General features: G+C 46.2%; 1 protein-coding gene and 1 pseudogene across 9 annotated transcripts in view; both read right to left on the bottom strand.

Moving 5' to 3' along the window:
• PTPRA (protein tyrosine phosphatase receptor type A) overlaps positions 1-26,390 on the bottom strand; it is a 185,355-nt gene that overhangs the window by 5,651 nt on the left and 153,314 nt on the right. For all 9 annotated transcript variants that reach the window (XM_029221925.1, XM_029221927.1, XM_029221926.1 and 6 more), the window contains 11 exons: positions 19,732-19,768; positions 15,665-15,762; positions 14,233-14,352; positions 13,262-13,428; positions 12,622-12,757; positions 11,780-11,929; positions 10,524-10,617; positions 10,129-10,205; positions 9,554-9,688; positions 850-975; positions 619-770 (listed from right to left, as the gene is read on the bottom strand). In XM_029221925.1, coding sequence (XP_029077758.1) covers positions 619-770; positions 850-975; positions 9,554-9,688; positions 10,129-10,205; positions 10,524-10,617; positions 11,780-11,929; positions 12,622-12,757; positions 13,262-13,428; positions 14,233-14,352; positions 15,665-15,762; positions 19,732-19,768 — 1,292 coding nt within the window. The remainder of the gene's footprint in view (positions 1-618; positions 771-849; positions 976-9,553; positions 9,689-10,128; positions 10,206-10,523; positions 10,618-11,779; positions 11,930-12,621; positions 12,758-13,261; positions 13,429-14,232; positions 14,353-15,664; positions 15,763-19,731; positions 19,769-26,390) is intronic.
• Positions 19,775-23,493, bottom strand: LOC114894849 (annotated as a pseudogene).

Genomic DNA, 26,390 nt, shown 5'->3' with positions numbered 1-26,390 from the left:
AATTTGTAGGAATTTTAAATATATTCTTCCTTCCCTTTAAAAAGAGATTCCCTCCCCCAATTATAAAAGCAATACAAACTCAAGGTAAAATTTTTTCTAAAATGCAATTTCATACAATGTGCCCCAAACAAAATCCACCCCCTGCCCCATGGGTCCCCTTGCTATCTTCCTTCTGTCAGTGACACCAGCCATTACCCAGCCTCGAACCTAGGAGACTCCTCTTTTTCACAGCTATGTTTATAGTCTTGTTCATTTTTCTTCTAACTGTTTTCAAAATAGTTGCCCTTTTCTCTTTTCCTGTGTTTCTTAGGGAAACAGCCCTCATTCCCATGTTGCCCAACTGGTCTTCTCCACTGTCAGTCTCCCCTGCTGTTCCCCTTCTGCATCACCTCCCCTGCCCAATATCTTAACATTAGGGACTGCTGTTCCCTAGCACTTAAAGTATGAAGTTCTTATCATCTGGGCCTGTCCTGGTCATTAAACTTGATTGCCACGTGCTTGCCAACATCCCACTCTTGTCTGGCTTTCCTCACTGTCTGATACAGGCTCCCATCACACCCCTCTGCCTGCCTCCCATGCCTTTCTCTCTCTTCCCCCTGAGGGTTGGGGTGGGCATACCTGCAGTGCACGGTGATGGGGTGGTTCCCTGACTGCTGCTGCTGCTTCTGCACGGCTGCAATAATGCTGATCATGCCCTTTCCATCACTGGGGATGCCCACTTCAGGCCAGCCATGGAAGTGGAACTGCCGGATCTGCCGGCTCTTGTTCTCCTTTGGAGGAAGGAGGATCAGAGAGGTAGGTGCAACCCTGCTTTCCCTGTGGGAGAAGGCCACCCACCAGGCATCTTACCCTGGTGTTGGTGACCAGGAGGTCTCTGACGGTATAGCTCTCACATTCCTCCTCCTTCTTCAGCTCCACTGTGATGTCTCCATAGGACACCAGTCCATCAGAGGGCCAGTACTGGGCACACTTCTCCTGGGGGACAAATGGGAGAGGTGAGGGACTCAGAATACCATGTGTGGTAAAAGCAGGGCTGCCCTGTGAGCAGACTGCTCCTCTCAACACAGCCACTTCTTACACCGACACACTTCTTCCCCAAGGTATCAAAAACTCAGAGGGTCCTTCTACTACTTAACATCACTCCAGTTTAACTTCTGATCCTCAGCAGGACATCCATATTTAACAACTTAAGTCCACTAATCACTTAACCTTTTGCTATTATTTATAGTCTAATTTGCAACACTGACAGGGTCTGTGAAGAACTCTGACCATCAGCTCATAGCTGCTTCTAACACTCAATGGCAGGGTGGAGGGAGAGGAGGAATCAGTGTCTTTGTTCCAATTCCTTTTTCTCTGCTCCTTTGAGGTGTTCCCACATTTGTAGTTACTTATGTATATCAGACTGCTAATCCAGAAAAACTGAACCCAATTACATTCTCACCCAGCCATGGTGCTTCACCAAAGCCCAGTCCACAGTATGCTTTCATTCCTTTCCTCTTTAACACTTTTTTTTTTAAAAAAAAAGTGTAACTTCTTTTTTTCTGTTTGTTTTAATTAATTAATTTTATTTTTGGCTGCGTTGGGTCTTTGTTGCAGTGCGTGGGTTTCTCTTGTTGTGGAGCATGGGCTCTAGGTGCGAAGGCTTCAGTAGTTGTGGCACGCAGGGTTCAGTAGTTGTGGCTCACTGGCTGTAGAGAACAGGCTCAGTAGTTGTGGTGCAGGGGCTTAGTTGCTCCACGGCATGTGGGATCTTCCTGGACCAGGACTTGAACCCGCGTCCCCTGCATTGGCAGGCAGATTCTTAACCACTGCGCCACCAGGGAAGTCCCTCCTCTTTAACTCTTTAATCTGCAGTGGCACCTTATAGTTGCTAGCTCTTGTGTTTTTGTCCTTATTAGTGAGCACAAGATGGTTTACTGTTGTCTCTGCTTGCACCTGGCTCAGTTCCTTCTACAGCTCCTTGCGGGCAGGGGCTGCCTCTTTTCATCTTTGTTTTCCCAGCACCTTGCACACTGCCTGCATCTGGTAGGTTCTCAATAAATATCTGGTAAATGAATGTGTTTATTAATGTCTGCAGAACAAGCCAGGGTATAAATACATAAAAAAAACAAAATACGGTTATGCTGTCCTTTCTTTAGATCATTTTAGGGGAGATCTTAGATACTTCAATGTTGGCAATTTAAAGATACTCAACCATATGGGACTTCCCTGGTGGTGCAGTGGTTAAGACTGCCTGCCAATGCAGGGGACACGGGTTCGAGCCCTGGTCTGGGAAGGTCCCACATGCCGCGGAGCAACTAAGCCTGTGTGCCACAACTACTGAGCCTGCGCTCTAGAGCCTGTGAGCCACAACTACTGAAGCCCGCGTGCCTAGAGCCCACACTCCGCAACAAGAGAAGCCACCACAACAAGAAGCCCGCACACTGCAACAAAGAGTAGCCCCTGCTTGCCGCAACTAGAGAGAAAGCCCATGCGCAGAAATGAAGACCTGACGCAGCCAAAAATATAAATAAATAAATAAATAAATAAAGATACTCAACCATAAATGTACTCTATGTTCATTAGAAAAGATTTGGGGAAATTAAATACAAAAATAAAAATCACTGATAGTCTCTCAGTCCAAATAAAATCAGTATTATAAGTCCCTTTTAATGACTTTTCTTGCTTTTCATGTGTGATCATTCATTACCCTCTTTATAAATGACACTGAGCTCGTTTTAAAATACGGGATTATTAAAGTGGTAGATCAAGGAAATGTCACAGACCACTGCTTTTCAATGTGTGCCCACTAGGAGCCCTGGGGATACCCTGAGGGTCAGAGCTCTGGGCCCTCTCTTCAACCAGAACAGCTTTAGAAAAATCTAATTAAGGCACATCTTAAACAGAGACTACATTGGTTTTCAGGGCTTGGTGGGTGGAGTGAGTTTTGTTACCACAGTTCCTTCCCAACACTGCCTTTATGCAGTTTTATCAGTCAGAACTAAAGACTGGGGCTGCTTTAAAACCATTAGAACTGCTAAGATACAAAGAGCTTTACAGCAACAGCATGTAGGAGCTAGAATCACACTATGGCAAGAAAAGGAAATATTAATGGTCCCACACCTAACAGCCTTCAGACATTTTAGATCTCCTTAGTTTAGGAAAAGAGGCATAACAGAGAAGAAAAGGGGCAGATTGCAAGGAGGACTCCCAGGGATGCAGAGTTGAACCATTAAGAGTCCCCTCTTGGCTTCCCTGGTGGTGCAGTGGTTAAGAATCCGCCTGCCAGGGGCTTCTCTGGTGGCTCAGTGGTTGAGAGTCCACCTGCCGATGCAAGGGACACGGGTTCGTGCCCCGGTTCCGGGAAGATCCCACATGCTGCGGAGCGGCTGGGCCCGTGAGCCATGGCCGCTGAGCCTGCGCATCCGGAGCCTGTGCTCTGCAACTGGAGAGGCCACGACAGTGAGAGGCCCGCGTACCGCAAAAAAAAAAAAAAAAAAAAAAAAGAATCCGCCTGCCAATGCAGTGGACATGGGTTCAATCCTTGTTCCGGGAAGATCCCACATGCCGCAGAGCAACTAAGCCCGTGCGCCACAACTACTGAGCCTGCGTGCCACAACTACTGAAGCCCGTGCGTCTAGAGCCTGTGCTCCGCAACAAGAGAAGCCACTGCAATGAGAAGCCCGCGCACCGCAATGAAGAGTAGCCCTCGCTCACCACAACTAGAGAAAGCCAGCGCACAGCACAGAAGACCCAACACAGCCAAAAATAAAAAGTAAATAGAATAAAGATAAATTAAAAAAAAAAAAAAAGAGTCCCCTCTTTAGGGAATTCCCCAGTGGTCCAGTGGCTGGGACTCTGCACTCCTACTGCAGGGGGCATGGGTTTGATTCCTGGTCGGGAACTGAGATCCCGCAAGCCACGCAGTACGGCAAAAAAAAAAAAAAAAAATCCCCTCTTCAAACTCTGGACAAGGAGTTGGTCAACAGTGAAAGCATGTCTGCTCTGGCTGCCTAACCAGCCAAAATGATTACCTGTGGTAGGACCAAGAAGTTAGATCAGTGCTGTTGTAGGGTAAATTTCAAGGTGACACAGATATTGTAGGGAAGCAGGTATGGTGTGCTGAGAGAAAGCAAGCCTGGTAAACTTATGGGGATAGGATTTAAGGAACTACATGAAATAAAGAGAAGCCACATAAGATGATCGCAGATGTTGGACCGATGGCAGGAAATTACCCTACTCAGCCAGGTGAAGGCTTATTTAATTTAGCCCTCTGTGTGGGCCCAACAATACAAACAGAAAAATCAGGTTGCGCTTAAATGGGACTTGACTCCCGAGGTGCCTCTCATGGCTGTGGGGAGGGATATGGCAAAAAGAGCCGTAACAGAATCCAGAGCAGGGGCCAGCAGTGGCTGTACCCACTGTCGCCCAGGGCTAAAAATGCCTTGGTATCCTGCTGAGGATGGAGACGTGAGAGCACAGAGCTGGAGACTAGGCCTGTGGGGAATGCAAGGCTGTGACAAATGTGGGACCCAACCCTCAGGGAGTAGAGGCTGTGGCTCATCTCAGAATCTATGCTCCACTCTGTACGTGGAGGGCAGATGGGGATGAGGGAAAATGGAAACTAGGAGACTTAAAATAAGCAATAGAAACAGGAGAGGAAGAAGGACCCAATTCAAGTCTTGGGACTGGATATTAACAGGAAAAGGTTTCTAAATTTTGTTGTTGTTTTTTTTTTTTTTTTCGGTATGCGGGCCTCTCACTGTTGTGGCCTCTCCCGTTGCGGAGCACAGGCTCCGGACGCGCAGGCTCAGCAGCCATGGCTCACGGGCGCAGCCGCTCCGCGGCATGTGGGATCTTCCCAGACCGGGGCACGAACCCGTGTCCCCTGCATTGGCAGGCGGACTCTCAACCACCGCGCCACCAGGGAAGCCCTAAATTTTGAATGCATGGGCAGATTTTCCCTCAAGATGAGGAAGCCCAAAGAGGATTTTAAGACAAGGAGTGATATAATTAGATTTATATTTTCAAAAGGATCACTGGCCTCCATGTAGAGAAGTGGCTAAAAGGGGATGGGAATGGAAGCAGGCAGACTGGCTGCCAGACTACTTCAGTGATGCAGGTGAGAGATGATGGTTTGCATGCGGGTGACAGGAGTTACACTGAAGAGAAGTGGATATGCTCAGCATACATCAGGACTCACTGACAGACTGGCTGTGGAGAGTGAGAAAAGGAGAGGAATAAAGGCAACTCCTAGACTTCTGATACGAGCATCTGAGTGCAAGGTGGTACAATTTACTGAGATGGGTAGGGTGGGATGAACCAGTATGAGGGAAAGGAGGAAACCAAATTTTATTTGGGCCATATGAAGTTTGAGATTCTTAACAAGACATCCATGAGAAGATATCAAGTAGCTATGTGGATACACCGGTCCACAACTGGGAAGGTGGGGGGTAACTGGGCTAGAGACATAGATGTGAGAGTCCCTGACATATAGTATTTAAAGCCACAGAGTTGGATGAGATCCTCAAGGAATAGTGTATCAAAAGAGAACAAAAGTGGGTTAAGACCTGAGTGTTGGACACTCCAATGATTCGAGGTCATGCAGAGGAGGAGGAGGTCACAAAAGAAATAACAAAGGAGTTGCCAGGCCAGTGAGCGGGGAGGGGGTGACATCATGGAAGTCAAGGGAAGAAAATGTCTTGGGGAGGAAGGAGTGTGTGTTGACGGTTTCACACGCTGCTACAAAGGTACAAGAAAGACAAGAAAAGAGAAATAACTTTTGCATTGGGCAGACGGCGGTCACCGGTGATCTTGACTGAAGCAGTCCAAGGAGTCAAGGCTAGAAGGAACAGGATGAGAGAATGTGAGGGGAGAAAGCCAATGCCTTTTAAAGGAGTTTTGCTAGGAAGGGGTACAGAGAAATGGGATGGCACATGGCAGGAAATGTGGGGTTAGGAGATCTTTGTTTTTTAAAGATAGGAAAGTAACAATAGGCTGATAAGAGTATAGAGGAGAGAGGGGAACTATTTATGGATGGAGGTGAAGGTGAGAGAAGATAATGAGAGCAGCAACATTCTTGAGAAGACAGGAGAGGAAGGGATCAGGGCACAGTGGATAGTTGGACTGAGAAATGTAGGAACACTTTTCTACTGCAACCAGAGAGAAGACAAGAGAATGGATGAATGGATACAGATTCATCCAGCCCCAGGCTGGCTGCTTGAGGGTAAGAAGATGAGAGCATTCTTGTCTGCTTTCTCGGAGAAGAACGAGATCAAAAGATAAGGTGTGAGTGTGACGGGATAGGCAATAGGGAATGTTGAAGGTCTGAGGAAAGAGAAGGAAGGGAAGTAGGATTGGTAGGTGACACTAATTACCCATATTAGATTTGTGGTCACGAATTCAATGTGACACCACTCAGCACCATTTTGCGTTTTCTCCCAGTAATGTTTGATACCAGATGCAGGCATATAATTGAGTTTAATAGGGTAGAGACCTTGCCATGAAAGTAAGAGACCATGAGGGAATAGTGCATGTTAAGAAGGGAGGGATTATAATCATGACAAGTCACAAAAACTCTTAACAGAGTAAGAAGGAAGGTGGGGACATTACTGGGGTGATTGAGATTGAAAAATGGAGAAGCCAATGTCTCTAAGGACCTGATGAAGACAAAGAATTACTGGAGTAAGAAAAGAGAAGTAGTGAGGTGAAAGGACAGGAGATGGTAAACAGGGCGGGATGCCTAATGTTGACATTCCAAAGGCAGTGCAGATATGGGGGGATGACAAGGTTGTGGTTTGACCATGGAACTGGATGGCTAAGGAGGCTGAGAAGCTCCAAGAGTAGATGGATCACCCACATACATACTTTTGCTTCCAAGAATAGAAACAGAAACAGGAATCAAAAAAGTGGCAGCAAGCCAGGTGTTGGAGTCATCTGTGGGTGATCGGAGATGAGGAGTTGGTGTTCAAGTCTAGTAGAAGAATGCTTGGGAACTGGGGTTTAATCTAATATTTATATTTTCAGGTTATGGACTCTAGATATTGGTATCCCTAAAGAAGCTGGAACAGAGAAGCTTTTCAGTCTTTTCTCTTGCTGTCTTTGTTTACCCTCTTTCCCCTAGATAGCACTAAGTTTCTTGCTATGGTCTGGGGCTGAAAACAGTGATGGTGATACAGAGCTTTGTGGGCAAGGGTCTAACAAGGGTCTGTCATGTTTTATTGTCTCTCTGGAGAAGCAGAATGTGGCCTTGGGTTGAGGTGACACCATGCAGAAACTGCTAGAGCCGCTCTGCCCACTCTGATGATGATGGTGGGTGCATCAAGCTGCAGCTAATGAGAGGAGCTCAGGCCTTACCAGCCTCTTGGTGCACCCCCCGGGTTAAATGGTGCAGAACAATAAAACAGGGAGAAAAGAATTTTAGGTTTTAATTCCTTTGGAATTTTAATGTATACAGAATTTACATTTTTGGATCAGACTTTTTCTCGGAATTTAAATTGGGGGTAGGGAGTGGTGTCAGAATGTATAAATGGAGACACCCTTCATTGTCTCACTTAGGCTTACTGTGTTAATATCTCTGGGAGCTACACTTGATAAGATGAATGGGAGGTGGAACAGAAAGTAAAATTTTATCTTAGAGGCTGGTGAGGCTGGTAAAGAATGTTACTATAACCTGTTCTGTTCCACTTCAGAAGCTTCTGTTTCACTGGTCCTAAGACAGAAGCATAGGCACAGTGTTAGTAGGTAGAGGGGAATGGGCCTCATCCAACTGACCGCAGGCCTGGCCAACAGGCAGGAAAACTTGTGTGTGCATGTCCTCTCTCTCCCCACCTCTACCAGAAAGAAATGCTTCCTGCCCTTCTGCCCTGTACTCTCACTAGGTCTACTTCAAGGATGGAAAAGCCTGACAATCTGACTAGACAGAGTCTGAGGTATTCACTGGGCTGCTTTTTATTACAGGGCAGTGGACTGAGAATGTGCTCGCCATTCCAGCTTTTTCTGCCTGCTCTTTGGACCTGCTCATCATAGATCCAGAGGGTGGAAGTGTGGAGGGAACCTCATGTAGGTCCCTGGTCTATATGTACGTTCCATCACAGCTTATCAGAGAGGGTCAGGAGACATGCACCTAATTCCTGATAACAAAGTAGCTCATCCCCCAACTGGCCTTTGTCACTCAGGTGTACGCTTCCTCCAAATCTCTCACCTCATCAGTATTGTTATTAATGATAGGTGAAGACCTATAACGTATGTCTGTTGATTAGATACATGATACAAATCCGAGAAGAACAATTAATGAGTTAAACGATTAAATCTGAAAAAAATCTTGACATAACGGTACATCAGGGTGAGCAAATATCAAGGCTGTATCAAGGTTAAAATAAACAAACTGCCCAAGTACAGAATGGGAAAGATGTGGCTTGGAAAAACCAATGTAAAAAACGTATTTAATTCTTCCTCTCCCCCCTTCCCCCAGTCCAGTCCACCCCACCTCTGCACCATCTCTTGGGGAAGATCCCTTCTCACCACCCCTGCTGAGTCCAGGCCACCAGCATTACTGCTGCAGTTTCCTCTCTGCTTCTGGCTTGCCTGCTCATTTCTAATCTGTCGTCCTCACCATAGCCAGATGGATTTTAAAAAAACTACAAATCTGATATTGTCAAGAGTTCTTCAACTGCTTTACAAAATTCAAACTCTTCACTATGGCTTAGAAGGACCTTTTCCCCTGGGCCCTTGCTAGCCTCTCCCGCTCCTTCTCTCGATTCTGACCCCTGTTAAGCTGCGCACCAGGCATCATGAAGCACCCATTTACTGCACTGTGCACCACAGCAGAAAGAGTCTGAAGATAATAAGCACTATCTGAACACAGACTGAGCCACGAGTAATACTGAGAGGGGTGGGGTGGGAGGTGGGCAGAGAAAGAGTGACCCCTGAGATTGAAAGTGCTCAGTAGAGGCTGCAAGGTTCTGATCCAGAAATAGTGTTAAGAGATTTCCGACACTGAATGGGAGCTGGCCTAGGGGGCCTCTAAGGTCCCTTTATATTCTGAGTATGCTGACAATTCTCAAGGGCTTTTTTCTTTAGAAGATTTCCTTGTTATTGAATGTTAACAAAAGTTATTTCTCAAATTCTATTGTTTTCTTTTGTTTAGTCAGCAAAGAAGTGACCCATCTTCCCACCAGTCTTCTAGTTAATTTCTCTGGCTTGGAAGGCACTCTCTCCTTAGAGACACTCACACAAGCTCCATGTCGGAGCCTCAGTCTGGCTCTGTATCCCTCCTCTCAGTAGTTCTGCCCTGCCCGTGGAGGTGGGGTGCAGAGGGTGTGCACAAAGCTAGGCTTGGGGAGACCGTATTCAGGACAGAAATGAGAGGGTGTGAACTGTCTGGGAACTGAATGGAGGCTCTGACCAGTCCTGAGAGAAGCTGACTATTCAGATACCAAGCAGCTGGGCAATGGCTCTTTGATTAGTTTAAGTCAAAGAAAAAGTCCAAATACCCTCTTAGCACCACCCCCCCACCCCCGCTTTTTTTCATGTGTCTCTTGTCTCCTACAGCCCAGGACCTTTTTGAGCTCACCTGGCCTCTCTCCTCCAGTTCTGTTAGCATCACGATAGAGCAGGATTTCCACTCCCAGATCATTCGCCAGAAGTCCTCAATTGTGTGGAGAAGAGGGCCCTGGCTGGCGATGTAGGAGTCCTTCTGCCGGTAGCCCTACACGATCCAGGTCAATGGCAGGAGTGAAATGGTTTGATCAGGGAGAGGCTAGTGGAGAAGACAGGCCACTGGGATGGGACAGGGGCTGCCTGGAGACAAACACATCCCAGGCAGAGCTCCCCTTTGGCCAAGGACCAAACCCTGGCTGGCATGCTGGTCTCTTTGTAAGAAGATGAGGGAAGGGGGGGCTGGGGCTAGGATGGAGACAGCAGGAATGGGAAGGACCAGAGGTTAGTGTTTTTAGCCTTTGGTCTGTGCTGTGAACTTTTCCTTCCAAACTGGGGCCCTGACAGACCTAGTGTACAGGAAGGGTATCAGTTCTGTATTTGATGACTGACTCAAAGACCACCCTTCCAAGCATTGGGAGGGGAGCACTGCAAGGCCCAGCTGAATCTCCATGGAGTGTTGGGAGCTCCGGGGACACAGCCACCACTTACATCAATGAAGGATGCGTTCACGTAGTCTGTGTTCTCCTCACCCCTCTTAACTGGAATGATCACTCTGTTGAATTCATCTGCAAGAAGGACAGCAGCCTGTGGCTCCCCAGCATCACCTGTCGTCTTCTCCCTCTCTTTCCATCTATCCCCCCCAACCTCAGCTCTGAGAAGATATAATTCCAGCTGCGCAACAACATGCCTGTTCCTAGCCCAGGAGGCAGAAAACCTTTGGGCTTCATGCTCTTTCCAGAAGCCACTGAAGAACTGGGAACAATAAGAGACAATGCCATAATTCTTGTCTCCAAGCTGATCATTAACTAGTACCCAAGAAGTTCAAAGGGTGAAGGGAAAGGGGGATGGGGCATTAAGGCTTTGGGTGGGGAGAGGGCTCTTACATGGAATGATCTGTAAAACCCGGTTCTTCTTCATGTTGGCTGGAAGGTTTCCGGTCCGCATCTTGTCATTCTGGATTTTGATTGATGTTAATTTCTGAATTGGGAAGGGGAGGTGAAGCATTACTGATCTCAGTAACTGGACTTGACAAGATTATGTCTGTCACTGGACCTGCATCCAGGGCACACTGGCATACTGCTCTTTTCAGCAGAGCCCTGACCTTCATCATTTTCACATGTTCTTATCAGAACACTGTTTTTCTGTCTTTAATAAGCCAAGAGTGTTTGGGAAACACTGTTTTCCCGGTTCCTGTGATTCCCTTAGACTGAAATTTCATGATCCTGGAACAAGTAATCTACTCTTATAGGAGACAATGTGCCCTTTCTCCCTCTCTCCCTGCTGTTCTACTCCCAGAGGCTGTCTCAGATCCTTTAGAAAACCTTATTCCAATATATATCCTCCCTTCTCCTTATTCCAAGGTTCCTTCTTGATTTTTGCTACTCAAAGTGTAGCCCATAAACCAGCATCAGCCTCATCTTGTTATATATGCAGAATCTCAGGCCCCAACTCAGACCAGCTGAAACAGAACCTGCATCATAATAGGATCCCGAGGTAATTCATGTGTACATTATAGCTTCAGGAGTGCTTTAAGGCAGTTGGTCTTCCCCATCCCAATCCAGAATCTCTTGCTTCTGGGAGCACTTTTATTGATGAGAGTGTGACATGTCCCTTAGGTGAGTTGAGAACCACTGTCTAATGGCATACAGCAGGGGTCAGCAATCTACGGTCCATGAGCCAATCTGGTCTGCTGATTGCAAATGAGGTTTTACGGAAACACTGCCATGCTCATTTGCTTATGGGGTGTTTATGGCTGCTTTTGTGCTATAACAGCAGTGCTAAGTAGTTGCAAATAAAAACCGTATGGCATGCAAAGCCAAAAATATTTACTTTGCAGAGAATGTTTGCTCTTGCTGTACATTATAATTACCTGGGAGGGGGAGCTGGGGGACTTAAAACAAATACCATTGCCTGTTTTTGTTTTTTTTCCCCCCTAAACACAACCCAAGTGACTCTAACATGCAGGATGGGTTGAGAATGACTAGGGTATGAGTAAAGGGCCAGAGACCCACCTCCTTAACCACCCACATGCTTTGCAAGGGGATTAACCATTTGTTGGTAAATCCACAAGGAGTCAAGCATCCTGTACTCTGGAGGTCACATAGATCCTTCATCCTGAAAGAGCTCAGCTCCAACTTACCTTAAACTCCTCCTCTAATCCATTGTTGCTGGACCCTGGGATTTTGTTGTAAATTTTCTGCAGATGTGTTTCTAGAGAGGTGACTTCCAGTTCTGTATCTCCGTAGAGATAATGCTCCAGAAGAGCCTGGTATATGAAGACGTACTGCATCTGAAATGCAGATGACGCCCGAGTTCCCAGTTACACACATGGTCCTGGTGGTGCCAGAGCACTCCCTCCCACTCCCATTTCACTTCAGTCCACTTCTTCAATCCCAGCAGAGATAAAATGATTCACTCTTGTCCCAATTCAGGGAGGCAGGACTCAAAAGGCATGAATCCCTCTGGGGGTGCTTAAACTTGGGAGGGAGGGTCCTACTCTGGTACCCTCCTGGAGAGAAGGACAATTCCAACTCCTGCTCATTCAGAGAGCACAGACTGGATAGACGGAGGGGTTGTCAAATTCTGGTGACACACAAAACCTGTGCCAGCCCCCCTCCCCTCCCAGTGCTGTGCCCTTTGAACTCCATGCCCTAACCACAGAGCTGATCTCACTGTTGCTCCTGGACCTGGCTAAGCTGCATCACAACTCTGTGGCAATGGCTCCCTTGGCTGCCCACATACCTACTTCCCTCAGGACCTGTTCCATATCCTTACAGTCTAGTGCAAATGACATCTGCCCCACCTTCCAGATTCCCCTAGGCACAGCCTCCTCTGTGCTCCATAGTTCTTTTAATACATAATTTATAAGCGCCCTTCATCACACTGTATGATGACCATTTACAATAACCTGGGAGGCTGAGTAATCCATGAGGCGGGTAGATGTTTTGGTCCTGGAATGCCCCCTACCCACAAACCACTCACGTCTGTTTGCACCATCTGGCAGCGCTGTGCCCGGATCCGGCTTACAAAGCCATAAACGTCCACCTTCCGCTCTGTATGCATCATGTCCAGCATGGCATCAATGACGACAAAGGTTCCTGTACGCCCTACACCCGCACTGTAGCCAGAGAGCAGGAGTATTACTGGGATGGCTAGCATGTCTTGTGGGAACACCCAGGGAGGGGGCAGCACAGGGTAGGGCTCTTTCTTCAAGGCTTTAAATTCTAATTCTGTATGGGGTAGAGCTGGGACTCTCACGGAGCCAACAACTCCACTGTACCCTGAACTCCCTACCTCTAGTTACCAGGACCAGAGAACCCTGACACTTAGAATGGTCCGAAGATTCCAAGTACACAAGGCAGCACTCAACCTAACTTCTTGGCTTCAGAGCAGTGGTCACCCCACCCCCAATCTTGGAGGATTGCCCTTCCCTCTTTCTTCAAGTGCTTTCCCACCCAGCACCTAGTTTTCTTGAGGAGTCTCTCTGAATGCTGCCCTGGCGCCCCAAGAGCTCATCTGCTCTGTGCCAGCCTCCTCAGCCAGGGCCCCTGTGCCTTCCCTGCTCTCAGCATGGGAGCAGAATGTGACATGAGTGGGGAGCCAAGGGTCAGGCCACACTGACCTGCAGTGTACCACAATGGCCCCTGCATACTGCGGGTTACAGGCCTTCACCTTCTTGAGGAACTTGAGCATACCAATCGGGGTGAAAGGCACCCCAAAGTCTGGCCAGCTGGTAAAGTGGAACTGAGTGATGAGGCGCTGTGGCTTTCTGTTGGTCACGTCGCCCACCTGTGAATTGAAGAGATCCCTGTGTGTTGGCCCTGATACCCTGGGGTAGGGCAGCACCAGGGGAAGGAGGGTGAGGCTTAGGGGCCAGGGCCAGCTGTGGCTATCACTGACAGTGGGAAAGTGAGAGGATTAAACTTCCCAAGCAAGTTTTAACCATGGACAGAGAACCTTCCCAGAAAACCCATGGGGTAGGCAGGCTGTTACTATTATTCACAGTCTACAGATGTGAAATGTGAAACTCAGAAAAGTTAAATGGCCTGGTCTAGGTCCCAGGATTAGTAAAAGGCAAGGTCAGAACTAAAATGCAGGTCTCCTGAGTCTTGGTAAGCCCCCTTTTCATAGCACCACAGTGCCCTCAGCTGAAGGCAACCTTTGCTCAAGCCTCCAGGGTCACCCTGGAGGGTCAGGAGCAGGGCCCACCACATCCTTGATGTCAGGAGCCTTTGGGGTAAGAAAGGAGGAGAGGTAAGTCAAGTACCACAAGATACTGGTGCAATACCTCCTGATGCACTTGGTTCACACCTAAGATGACCAAACTCCATCTCAGTAATACTTTTTCTCCCAGCCATGAAGTCACGAAAATGTTCCCCCCTTAGCTTTGACCGAAAGAAAAAAACAAGGGGGAAAAAAAAAAAAAGAAAAATCCCCTGGGAGCCCAGAACTCTGATTTCAGAGTTCGAACATTTTGCACACTCAGCAATTCCTGACCACCCTGAGTAAGATGGGGATGACTCGGCCTGTTCTGCCCCCTTAATGGTCAGCAGATTCTAAATGAGAACCAAGAAAGGAGGTAGGAGACAGTACCTGTTGAATGCAGAACTTCCGCACTGTGTAGTCCACCAGTACGGTCACATCCTCTACTGACACACGGATATTCCCATAGGTCCAGCAGCCTTGGTCTGGCCAGTACTGGGCGCACTTACACTGGAAAGAAACAGACATGCACCCCCCTGACCTGAGACCTCCCGCCCACAACAGGTGCAAAAGGCCCTAAAGAAAAGGACCACAAAAGCCCAGACTAAAATCCTCAGAAAGCCCTATGGCCTCTTCTCTCACCTCAGTCAGCTACAGACTTATTTAACTGTTCCTTTTTTTTTGCCATGCCATGCGGCTTGCAGGATCTCAGCTCCCTGACCAGAGATTGAACCCAGGCCACAGCAGTGCCCAGAATCCTAACCACCAGGCCACCAAGTAACTCCCTAACTGTTCTTTTTTTAAGTTCCTCAGCTTCTATCCTGTTTAGCACAATCTCTTAACTTATGCAGAGCCCCAGCCCTATACTTCTCACTCTTTCCCACCTCTAGTCTCTCAGTTCAGGGCAAATCGGAAGCCATTTTACCTACAAAATCTGTACTTCCACAATATCCTAGGTCATGCTCTAGGGGTAAGTCTGTCTGATCCCCTGGAATGAGCAACCTGCTATGAGGGAGTCACCAGGGTGGATTGATGCAGACTGTAAAACCTGCCACGAGAGGCCCAAGGCCTTCTCTGGTTGGCTAGGCCTTGGACAGCTCCCAAGAGCCAGAGGTAGGGTTGGAGAAAATGAACCTAAAGCCCAGCCCTAAAGCTATCCCTCCTAAGCCAATCAATACATCCAACAGCCCAGTGTGGGTATCAGGTTGACTCTAGGGCCATCCTGGAGAGAGACTGTCCCGAATTGGGATTCCTCTCTGGGGCCTGATCCAGGACTCAGGACTGGTGTTGGCTGTGGCCCAGTGATGGAGCTGACCAGGCATGGACTTGGCAGCCACAGAAAGAAAAGAACCAGTCAGAAGGCTGCCTGAAGGATCAGTTCAGGGGCTCACATTTCCTTGTGCCCTGCAGGGTCTCAGTTCATACGGCTCCCTCTGCTATCTCAGGAGGAGGAACAAAACAAAAACAAAAACAAAAAAACCAGGGGAGTGAGGGACTAGAGAAGCCAGGGGAGAAAAGCCCCACTGTGACTTTTCCTTGTCTAATGGCCCAAGTGTTTCTTCCAGGATGTTTTGGATCTAAGGTGAGCTGTTTGGTCACCAGACACAGGGTGTGCCCTAGGTATACCTCTGAGTTCATCGGAGGCTTCCAGGCCACAGGAAAGTGTAGTAGGCACATTGGCCTGGGTTCTGTCTGGATGAATGACAGGCACAGAAGCCACAAAGGGTGGAAAGCCTAGGCTCAAACACAGAACTCCAGCAAAGCAGTCTCTCTGTTGGTCATGCCTGTATCAGGGGCCATTCTATCTAATTTCTCCACTCACCTCCTTTCTCTCCTTCAGATTGGTCACCATGACGATGGTGGCTGTGTTTTGTTCCCAGATCATCCTCCAGAAATCATTCACCGTTTCTTCTTTTGGTCCTATAGTAGCCAACAGCAAAGATGAGAACACACACCAAAAGGAAGAAAGATGCTGGGAAACTGGGAACATTCATTCCTGACTTTTGGAAGCCTGTGCCCACATGCCCCCAGCTAAATATATCATCCATCTACCCATCCACCTACCTACTAACTGAACATTTCCTGTGTATCCACCATGTATGTGCCAGGCACTTCACTAGGGAGTGAAGTGGGGATGTGAGGTTCTTAAAATAAAAAGAGAACACATGAACAATGTTTCCCAAGGATGCTATAGCTGAGGATTAGAAATCACGACCCCTACAGAATACCTATGTTATGGGCGAGATAGTGAGCTATGTGCTTTATATCTCATTTACTCCTTCTTACCATGCTCTGAGGTGGGTGTCATTAGCCAGAGAGGTTGGGTAAATTGCTTAGGCTGAAATTTAAAATTTACCTCCCACACAGCCGTTTCCAGAAAGTCACTAGAAGGGCACAAACAAAGAATAAGAAAAAAGTGGGATCTAACACAGGAGAGAGACTAACAGAATTCCCAGGGTGTTGGTAAAGGGAAGGCTCAGGATAATTACTCTGCCAGAGGCTAGATCAATCCAGAATGGAACTGAAGGAAGAAGGTTCTAGAAGGACCCCAAGATAAAAAATTAAACTAAAAAAATTAAACCTCATGTATCTGAGGGTACTGAGAGGAAATATATACTTCTAGCAAAGAGTTTAAGAGAAAAAAAATCAGTGCTAGGTATATAAAGAACTAAGTGAATAAGGAAAAAAGGCAATTATTAACTCTTGGGAAAGAGGGAAACCAAAAACTGTACCAAAAAATTATATAATATTATGTGCTTTAGCTGTGAATAATATTGGCATAGTAATAAGAATGTAAATAACAATTATTATCTTCACCACAAATTGTGATTTAACTCCACTGGGAGAATAGGGAAAAGGGACATGTCTGTCTGAGTGTGAGGTAGTTTGTAAGAGGATTAAATAAGTTATCTATAATAAGAAAAAGTCAACAATAAAAATGGCTGCTTTAGACTAAAAAAGATTAGACGAAAGGGGGGAGAACTTTGTTTTTATAGACCTTGTAATACCTTTTGACTTTCTTAAAATTTGTATTCCCTTTGGTAAAAAGAAAAATATTAAAAAGAAAAACAAATAATGACAGAAGTGGACACATAGCTGAAAGATGTACAGAGGTGGAATTATTTCACTGCCTGGCAAGGTCAGGAAATATCTCCTGGAGGAGATGACATTTGAGCCATACGTTAGGACAGATAAAGTAGATGGGAGTCTAGAAAGGAGGCATAGGGAGAAGAGGTACTCCAGGCAGAGGTGCAGGGGGCTAGCAGCAAGTAAGAGCATGAGACATCCAGGGACTGTAAGGAGTTCAGTGAGGTCACTGTGTAGGGTGTGTAGAAGGCAGAAGATGAAGCTAGAAAGATAGGTGAGGTACCAGGATCTAAAGGGATGGAGGCCAGGCTAAGGAAGGCTTGTTTTACAGATAATGAAAAATCATTCTAGGATTTTCATGAGAGTCTGACAAAAATTTTGCATTAAGAAAGGCCATTCTGGTGGAAGGAATCCAAGGAGCAAAGCTAGGGCCCAGAGGGATCAGTCAGTAGGCTGCTACAACAGAGCTGGAAGAAGAGATGAGAGTAAGGAAGTGTGTCAGAGAAGGCAGATTTTGGAGAGAGAAACAAGAGGACTAGTCATATGTAAAGCAAGGGACAGGTAGGAGATCTGGATGATCCCAAATCTGGTTTGGTTGATTAGGTAGATTACATTCCAGTCACCATGAATATAGATTACATTCCAGTCTCTTAAGAACAGAGGAGAAAAAGCAGCTTTGGGGCGAGGAAGAGTCACGTTTCAGTTTCTGATGTTGAATCTAGAGTCTGTGGGGGTATTCAAGCGGAAGAGAACAAAAAAATGTGGCTCTGGAGCTCAAGAGAGGCAACAGCCTGTCAAACAGAGGTGGGTATTAGATGAGGTCTCTCAAAGAGGATACAGAGGGGGAGGAGTAAAGAAGGGGTCAAACACAGAACGCTGGGAATCTTCAAGCATTATTCAAGTTCAGACAGAACAAAAAGCCCAGGAGGCAGAAGAATGGACAGAAATGTGCCATGAAAGACAAGAATGGAGTTTCAAGGGAAGTAGTCATCCACAGTATTGAAGAGAAACTATACTTAAGGGGCAGAAAGAAGAATAAGAGCTAGAGAAACAATATTTAAAAAAGTGAGAAAAATCAAGAGAACTGAATGGCAGGAAGTAACAGGAGGGTTTCAAGGAGTGTGAAGTACTGTGGAGAAGTTCAAGAGGGAGGGAGTCTGAGAAAAGGCTAATGGGGAAATCAAAGGTGAACTTAATTTAAGAACTATTTTAGCATCAACAAGGCCCCATGACAAACAAAGAGAGGATGAGATTATATGTGGTTGTTGGTGCCAAAATCATCACTGAGTAGGTGGTAGCTGAGGTGGGCCTTGGAGGGTGGACCTGAACTGACAGATGGCTACAGAGGGAGGGAAAGTGGGGTCCAGTTAGGCAAGGGCCAGGTCCTGGTGGGAGACTGCAAGGGCAAGGAAGATCTAAGACTTCTGACCACCTCTGCCTCATTTTACCTCTATCCCTATTTTATCACGATCACAGTACTGTCCAACAGAACTTTCTGTGATGATGGAAATGTTTCATATCTGCGCTGATATGGTAGCCTCTAGCCACATGTAGCTATTGAGCCTTAAAATGTGACTAGTGTGCAGGCTTCCCTGGTGGCGCAGTGGTTGAGAGTCCGCCTGCCGATGCAGGGAACACGGGTTCGTGCCCTGGTCTGGGAAGATCCCACATGCCGCGGAGCGGCTGGGCCCGTGAGCCATGGCCGCTGAGCCTGCGTGTCCGGAGACTGTGCTCCGCAACGGGAGAGGCCACAACAGTGAGAGGCCCGCGTACCAAAAAAAAAAAAAAAAAAAAAAAAGTGACTAGTGTGATTGAAGAACTGGATTTAAAATTTTATTTTATTTTAGCCTCGCCACATGGCTTGTGGGATCTTAGTTCCACACCCAGGGATTGAGCCCTGGGCCCTCAGCAGTGAAAGCACAGAGTCCTAACCACTGGACCACCAGGGAGCTCCCCCAAATTTTATTTTAAATAGCCACGTGTGGTCAGTGGCTACCGTACTGAACACGATAGCCACTTACCAAAGTTCCTGTTTATTTTGCTATAAATTATCCTCTACCAACTAAAGGCTCCAAAAAGGCAGAGACCATATTCTGTTTTATTCCCCTACATATCCCCATCACCTAGGCCAGTGCCTGGCACATAATATTAATAAATGGTCAATAAATATCTGTTGAGTGATTAAATAAATGGGCTTTGATGGACCATAATAACATCAATTACTTTTTAGTGCTGCAAACATCAAGATTTTTTTTTTGCTAGGATCCCAAAGGTGAGGACACTTGTTAGAACTTCAGGCTATGGAAACGTGTGCAGAGCATGTATAAGACCATGGCATTGGGTCCCTGCTCTGAGGGTTCTTAGACCACTTATCTGTGAATAATAGTGGAGCTCAGGCCCATGAGTGGGAGGAGGAGATGAGTCAGCCTGCACCAGTGAGGTGGCCAATCCTCTTTGGAGACTAAATCCAAATTCAAATTCTGAGCAGCCTGGTTTGAACTTAAGTTTCCCAAATGACCCCAAGACAGAGAACCTCATTAGACTGTGTTGTATGTGTGTGTATAGCCTTCTCCAGTATTTTTTATGCACATATATAAAATAATTTCTTTCAAAGGATCCCTTGACAATAAGTCATCAAGATGAAGGCCCTTAGTTATAAACCTGCAAGGTAGATTATATTTTTTTCAGGTGGTAATAATTACAGAAAAGCTAATATATTCTGAGTAATCTATTAGCATTTGGAAGAAAAATCCCAAATCCATTCATGGTTAAGCCTAAGAGTAAAAAATTATCTTACTTTACCTTGTGCAGCAATGAATTTGTTCTTTTCTTGGTAGCCCTGGGGGTGGGGTGGGAGAGTAGAGGAGAAACAGAAAGTGAAAACCCAAAAATGGATAGGAATGAAATTCTCCAGACTCCCAACCAGTTTACAAAGCCTTCCCTGTGAAAAGGTCCAGGCAATTAACAAGGATTTCCATTCTAGAAATTTTAATGGGATTAGCTTTGGATAGCAGGAAGCAAAGATTACATGGTCTAGGCAGTCTTCTTAAAGTGAATTATTAACAAACATTAGTATAAGAACATCCAAATAACAACTCCTAGGCTAGACCCTGTTCTGATGCTCTCTTAGTTGCTGACAATCTGGGTCTTGGTGTTACTGGGTAGGAACCCTCCAAGTCAGAAGCATGTGAGGCTGGGCCCACACGAGGAAGGAAAAAGGGTTATTTTCTTGCTGATGCTGTACCCAGGTGCAAAAGTTTTCGGGGAATAGCCCATGGGTATGGTGTAACAGCTCCCAGTGTTTGACAAGAGGGTTCTCCATTACAGGAAGTGGGAGACAAAGAAGCCAAGGAGCCTGGGGACGTCACTTAATATATAAGGAGCCTCTGAAAAACTGACACTTGCAGTAACTTTCTTTACTGTTTAGTCATACATCTTTTCAACCTCATTGTTTAAATACAGTGTTCACTTGAGACGTCCCAGGTAAGTGAAAAATCATTTGACTTAAGGATTGTAAATCACCTTCTGCCTCTCTCAGACAGCACTAAGATGGGCAATGAGGGAGGCAACTTCATGGATGGGATACCATACCAAGGTGATGATGTGAAATACTAGTCTGCAAGGCAGTGGCAGAATAAAGGAGGGGGCCGAGTCTGAGAAGCCGCTTCCTATTCCAGCTCAAACAAGGGCAGGGCAGGGTTGCTTCCCAGCACTGGAGAAAGCTTTAGGCCTCAATATGGACATGTTTAGAGTTAACAATAAGAAGCTTGTTAAAATTTTTATTAAGAGGAATTCTCCAAAAGTTTTTAACCACTAGAAGATGGAAACTGATAAAGCCTTGATTCAGGATGCTGCATTCTGCTTATAGCACTAAACTTGTAATTAAAACTGAGAAGCTCTTAGAGTATGTTAAGCCGTATAATATGCTTGCTTCAGGAGAAGCTGCTGCCAAGTTCTCACTGGAGCATGTGGGTCATGAATAGCTTAAAAGCACTGTTGGAAGGCCCAGCCCCAAAGTGCTTCCCGCTCCATCTTTACCAGTAGTGTGTTATATATCCCCCATGAAAACATGCCTACATAGTGATATGCTGACATTGCTCAACCAATAAGGAATAACTAGAATGAGGCAAAACTACTGATTCCTTGTGTTATGTTCAAGGCAAAGATGAAATGTGGCTCCCTGGTTCCTGAGACATCTTTGGATTCTGAAAGTCAAATGCCAAGTTGGCTCTAGGTGGCACCTACATTCCTACCAGTTTAAAAACAAAAACAAAACACTTCTAAAGACCCTCTATACCCTTAGACACCTCAAGGTGAGAGAGGAAGCTGGTCCTCCTAAGACTCCAGGAGGGAAGCCCAGTTGGCATCTGTACTGTCTATTTCATCTTCTCCTGTTACCAATGTCAGGTTCACTTTCAGACCTTTGTATTCTCCAAACCACAGAACCCATCCCCCGTGCCTACTGCCACCACTCCGTGGTGCCTGACACCACCTCTCTTCAAGATACATGTGTGATCTTGGTTCTGTGTGCAAAAAGGGCTTGGTAAATGATTGTCAGCGGGTGGGAATGGGGAGTAACTGTATATGGGCAAGAAGGTTCTTTCTGGGGTGAGCAAAAAGTTCTAAAACTAAGAGGCAATAGCTAAAAGGTACAGCGTTTCTCTTCTGAGGTGATGAAAATGTTCTAAAATTGGTCATATTTGCATGCATCTGTGAATATACTGAAAACCACTGAACTGTAAATTTTAAGTGGGTGAAAATTATGGTATGTAAATTGCATCAATAAAGCCACTAACAAAGTTCTAAAACAATTATAGTGATGACAGCATAACTTGGTAAACTTACTAAAAATCACTGAATTCTAAATTTTAAATGTTTGAATTTCTGTTATATAAACTGTACCTCAATCATGTTGGGAGGAAAAAAGGGTTTCGTAAGTGTAACTGGCAGCTCACAACAAATGGCCACAATTTGTTTCAGCAAAGGTTATTGCCTGCCCCTATACTCCAAGTCCTAAGGACATCTGCTCCTTCTTTCCCACTGGATCTCTCATCTGCACTCAACCCCGCTGACCACCTAACACTTCTCCATGCTTTACTCTTTGCCCTCTGAGGTGCTCTTCTCTCCTGGTCTCCTTCTGTCTCACTAATGAGCACCTCTTGCCCAGTGTGCCCTGGCTGAGGTTTGTGGGCTCCAGGGCCCACTCCTCTCTCTAATGACTTCAAAGGCCATGGCTTTGGAATCTCTCCTCTGAGCTCAGATTAATGATGCCCAACTATGCTGGATACATCCACATGGATTACCCTATACTCTTTTTTTTTTTTTTTTAAACAAGAAAGGTATAGGTTGTTTTTTTCCCCCATAATTAAATTTGCACAGCATCTCCCCAAGCATAAGTATTACAAAAGAATGTAAAAAATCACATTTTACACATTTACACAATGTGTATAAAAAAATCACATGTCTTCAGCATTTAGCTCAAATCTCACCATCTTCAAAAACTAGATCTCTTGCAAAACTCATCAGCTAAAAGTTCTATCAAAGCACTGCGAAGATGGCCTTTGCTAGCCCATGGCAATCCTTCTCTCATTTTCCCTCGCCAGTTAGGGCTGAATAGCAGAGTGAGGCTCAGACTGCGGACGTGAGGTGGGGAGGGACACAAGGGCTAATTTTCCCCAGTACAAGATGGCATCTAAAGCTTGATGGGAGAGAAGAACTGGAGAGACTGGAGGAAAGGGTCCAGGCCCTGTATTCAGTCAGAGTCACTGCTGGAAGAGGAGGAATGCTTGCCATGCTTGTGGTGTTTCTGCTTCTTTTTATGAGCGTTCTTCATTTTCTTCTGCATCTTCTTGTCCATTACCATTCCTGGTCCTACCATGCCAGGAGCCAACGCCAGGGTCAGGTGGTGGGTATGGAGGGGGGTAGGGACCTGAGGGTTGGCATCCTGGATACCCTAGCTGTGGCACAGGATGACAAGGCCCACCAGGGGGAAAAGCTGGATTCCCCTGGGGTGCTCCTGGGGGAGTGGGAAAGGGGTCTGGAGGAAAGGTCGGGTTGGCAGGTGGTGGATGAGCAGGATTGCAACCTCCAGGGTACCCAACGTTAGAGGGCTGTGGATATGGCCCTGGCTGCCCAGCACCGGGTTTCCACATGTTCGGGTGTTTCCTCCAGCCCAGAAATGGAGAAAGAAGGAAACTCCACCCTAAATACACTCTACAGAGTATCACCCTATACTCTCTCATATATTAGTCAATCACCATATCCTGCTAAATTCTACCTCCAAAGTGGTTTTTACTTTGATGCATCTTCTCCAACCCTTCTACCCTCATCATTTGTAGCATGCTACTGTAACAGCCCTCAATCGGCCCTTCCTAAATCCATGTTGCACACGGTAACCCGAGTGATCAATATACAAATGTGGCTATATCGCTCCTTGTCTTTAACACCTTTCAATGTTATCCCATTGCCTAGAAATCAAAACTCTTAGCTGGGGACTTCCCTCGTGGCGCAGTGGTTAAGACTCTGCCTGCCAATGCAGGGGACACGGGTTCAAGCCCTGGTCTGGGAAGATCCCACATGCTGCGGAGCAACTAAACCTGTGTGCCACAACTACTGAGCCTGTGCTCTAGAGCCCACAAGCCATAGCGGCTGAGCCTGTGTGCCACAACTGCTGAAGCCTGCGCGCCTAGAGCCCGTGCTCCGCAACAAGAGAAGCCACCGCAATGAGAAGCCCACGCATCACAACAAAGAGTAGCCCCTGCTTGCCACAACTAGAAAAAGTCCGCGCACAGCAACGAAGACACAACGCAGCCAAAAATAAATAAAAAACAAAAACAAAAACTCTAAGCTGTACTGAAAATTTGTAGATACCGTAAGGTGACTCAATCAGCATCCAGTCCCACCCACTTCTAGCTTGACTTTCTTTCTATAGAGGCTGAAAAACTAAAAGCTAAATTCCCTAGACTCTCTTGCAGCTCAGTTCTGCCTAAGAACCCAGTTTCTTCCTAGCAGTCCCACACAAGACTTGGGATAGAAGTGAGTAATGTGAGATGGTGACTGTGCTAGGAAGATCTGGTCTTTGGGCAAGCATGGCAGCGGAAGCATTGAGTTCTTCTGTAGCACCTCTGCAGGGGTTTCACTACGAGAGTCATACGGGGTAGTTGGGTACATCTACGGCTGCTCTGTTCCTGGTGACTCTCCCACAGATTCTGTAAGCCACACACTATCTTATAATAAACCCCTTCCTGTTGAAAAGAATAGACAGAAAGTGGACTCTTGTCATCTTCAACCAAGAACCCCAACAGACACACTTGACATTCAATGCCTTCTAAGATTGAGTTCCTACCAATCCCCCAAGCCTCATCTCCCATGACTTCTCATCTTGTATCTTATAACTAAGACTGCTGTTTCCAGTCTCTGACTTTGCTCATACTTCTCTTTTTGCTTTGAAGTTTCTGCCCATCTTTCTTCTCTTGAATTCAGACCTACCCTTCAATATTCAGCTCTACTGGCTCATCAGGTTGGCTGAATGTTTCTTCCTCTAAGTCCCAAAGACTCTGGGAATACCTCCTTCACACATGTTGCACACTAAAGGTTATGATCTACCTGTAGGTAGATCACACTAGGGACCATATCTTATCTCTGTAACCTTGGAGCATACCCCCAGTGCTTACCACACAGCAGGTGATCAAAAAATGTTGACTGAATTTAATAAACCTAAATCTTCTTTAATCCCTGACTCTTACTAATGGTTAACCATAAGCTTTTTCCTGCTTTTCTATTTTCACTGAGTTCATAAGTACCTCCAATTTAACCCTCTTCATCTAAACTTTCATATTACCTATTAATAACCTCCAATAACCATCAAGTCTTTATAGGATGCCCTATTGTGAGCTCCAACTAAGCATGGCCAAAGGAGAAGGCTTGTTTCCTTCTAGTGCCTTGCTTATCATGACCATGAATAGATCCATCTTACTTGCTTACCAGCCTTAACATCCAACTTACTTTTGTCTGTCTTCACCTTCAATGTGAGAAGGAGCCAAACTGGTTATGGTGACAGACACGGCTGGTCACTAACTGAAAAGCTATTCCTTCCCTTTCTTTCTTGCCATCAAAACCATGCTTTTGTTCAGACATTTACCTTTCATTGGCTTGGAAGGTGATCATTCCTCAGCCCCAGAAGGGTAAATCATGATAAATCTCAGCGCCCTAGCCAGTAACTGGAGAGAGGGTGTAAGCATGTGATCCAATCCTGGCCTGCGGGCTCTGAAGGGCACTGTACCGGAGAGGCTTCTGAGAAAGGTCATGCCCCTAATAAAAAGAAAAGCATAGGGCTTCCCTGGTGGCGCAGTGGTTGAGAGTCCACCTGCTGATGCAGGGGACGCGGGTTTGTGCCCCGGTTTGGGAAGATCCCACATGCCGCGGAGCGGCTGCGCCCATGAGCCATGGCCGCTGAACCTGCGCATCCGGAGCCTGTGCTCCGCAACGAGAGAGGCCACGGCAGTGAGAGGCCCGCGTACCAGAAAAAAAAAAAAAAAAAAGAAAAGCATATGCAGAAATTCTCCACCTCCTCCTCCTCCTCTATGTTGTTTGTTGTGTTTATAAGAAACGTTTGGAACTGCTGTAGCCGTCCTGTGAGCAAGAGACAATGCCAATAGGCTGAAGATATGAGTAGAAAGATGGAAACACCTGGTTTCTTAAGGATGTCACTGAGTCACAGACTCAGCCCACCCCAGAACTGCTATACACCTGCCTTCGGATTAAATGAGAAGTAAATGTTCCTGTGTAGACCACTTCTAGCTGAGTATTCTGTTACCTGCAGATGGAAACATTCTGATACTGCTATACTCTTCCATATAATGTTAAACTCAACCTGTTCCTCCCAACCACTTCATCATAATCTTTGATCTAGATCCTGGGACTCTTAGCTGGTTACTAGCCTTTTTCCATTTTCCTTATCTACTACATCAATCATTTCTACCAGGGTTCCTTTCCTTCTAACTATAAACATATGACCATCACTAAGAAACATATACAGGAATTTCAGCAAATCCATACTCGTGAGGGTGCCTGCACTACTCCATTTCTGAAGTCCATCTGATAGCCTATTTTTTAGCCACGGCCTCTTGTTCTTCCATCTTTCTCCTTTTCCTATCCCAAGACTGCTCTTTCAATTTCTTGAGACCTAGTCCTTGATCCCTTCCTTTCTCTACTGACCTGAAGCCCTCGGCTGACTACTTGAAGCAACAACTGACTTCCCTAGCCCCTTTGTCTGAGTACCACATGTTTTCTGCATATCACCAATCCTAGGGTACAACTGGAGAAAATCACACAACTGAGGCCCCTATATATCAAAGATTTCCATCTTAGGTAGTTCCTCGGTGCAGCTAAACATGCTTTTTTCATGCCCTTTTCAGTATTCTTTCTTACTGACTTCAGTACTCTCATGTCACAGTCCCATC

The sequence above is a fragment of the Monodon monoceros genome, unplaced genomic scaffold (genome assembly GCF_005190385.1).
Source record: "Monodon monoceros isolate NGI ecotype Baffin Bay Population unplaced genomic scaffold, NGI_Narwhal_1 Super_Scaffold_13, whole genome shotgun sequence".
Lineage (NCBI taxonomy): Eukaryota > Metazoa > Chordata > Mammalia > Artiodactyla > Monodontidae > Monodon > Monodon monoceros.
The sequence above is the reverse complement of the archived record's forward strand: the minus strand, read 5'-3'. Positions and strand labels throughout refer to the sequence as shown.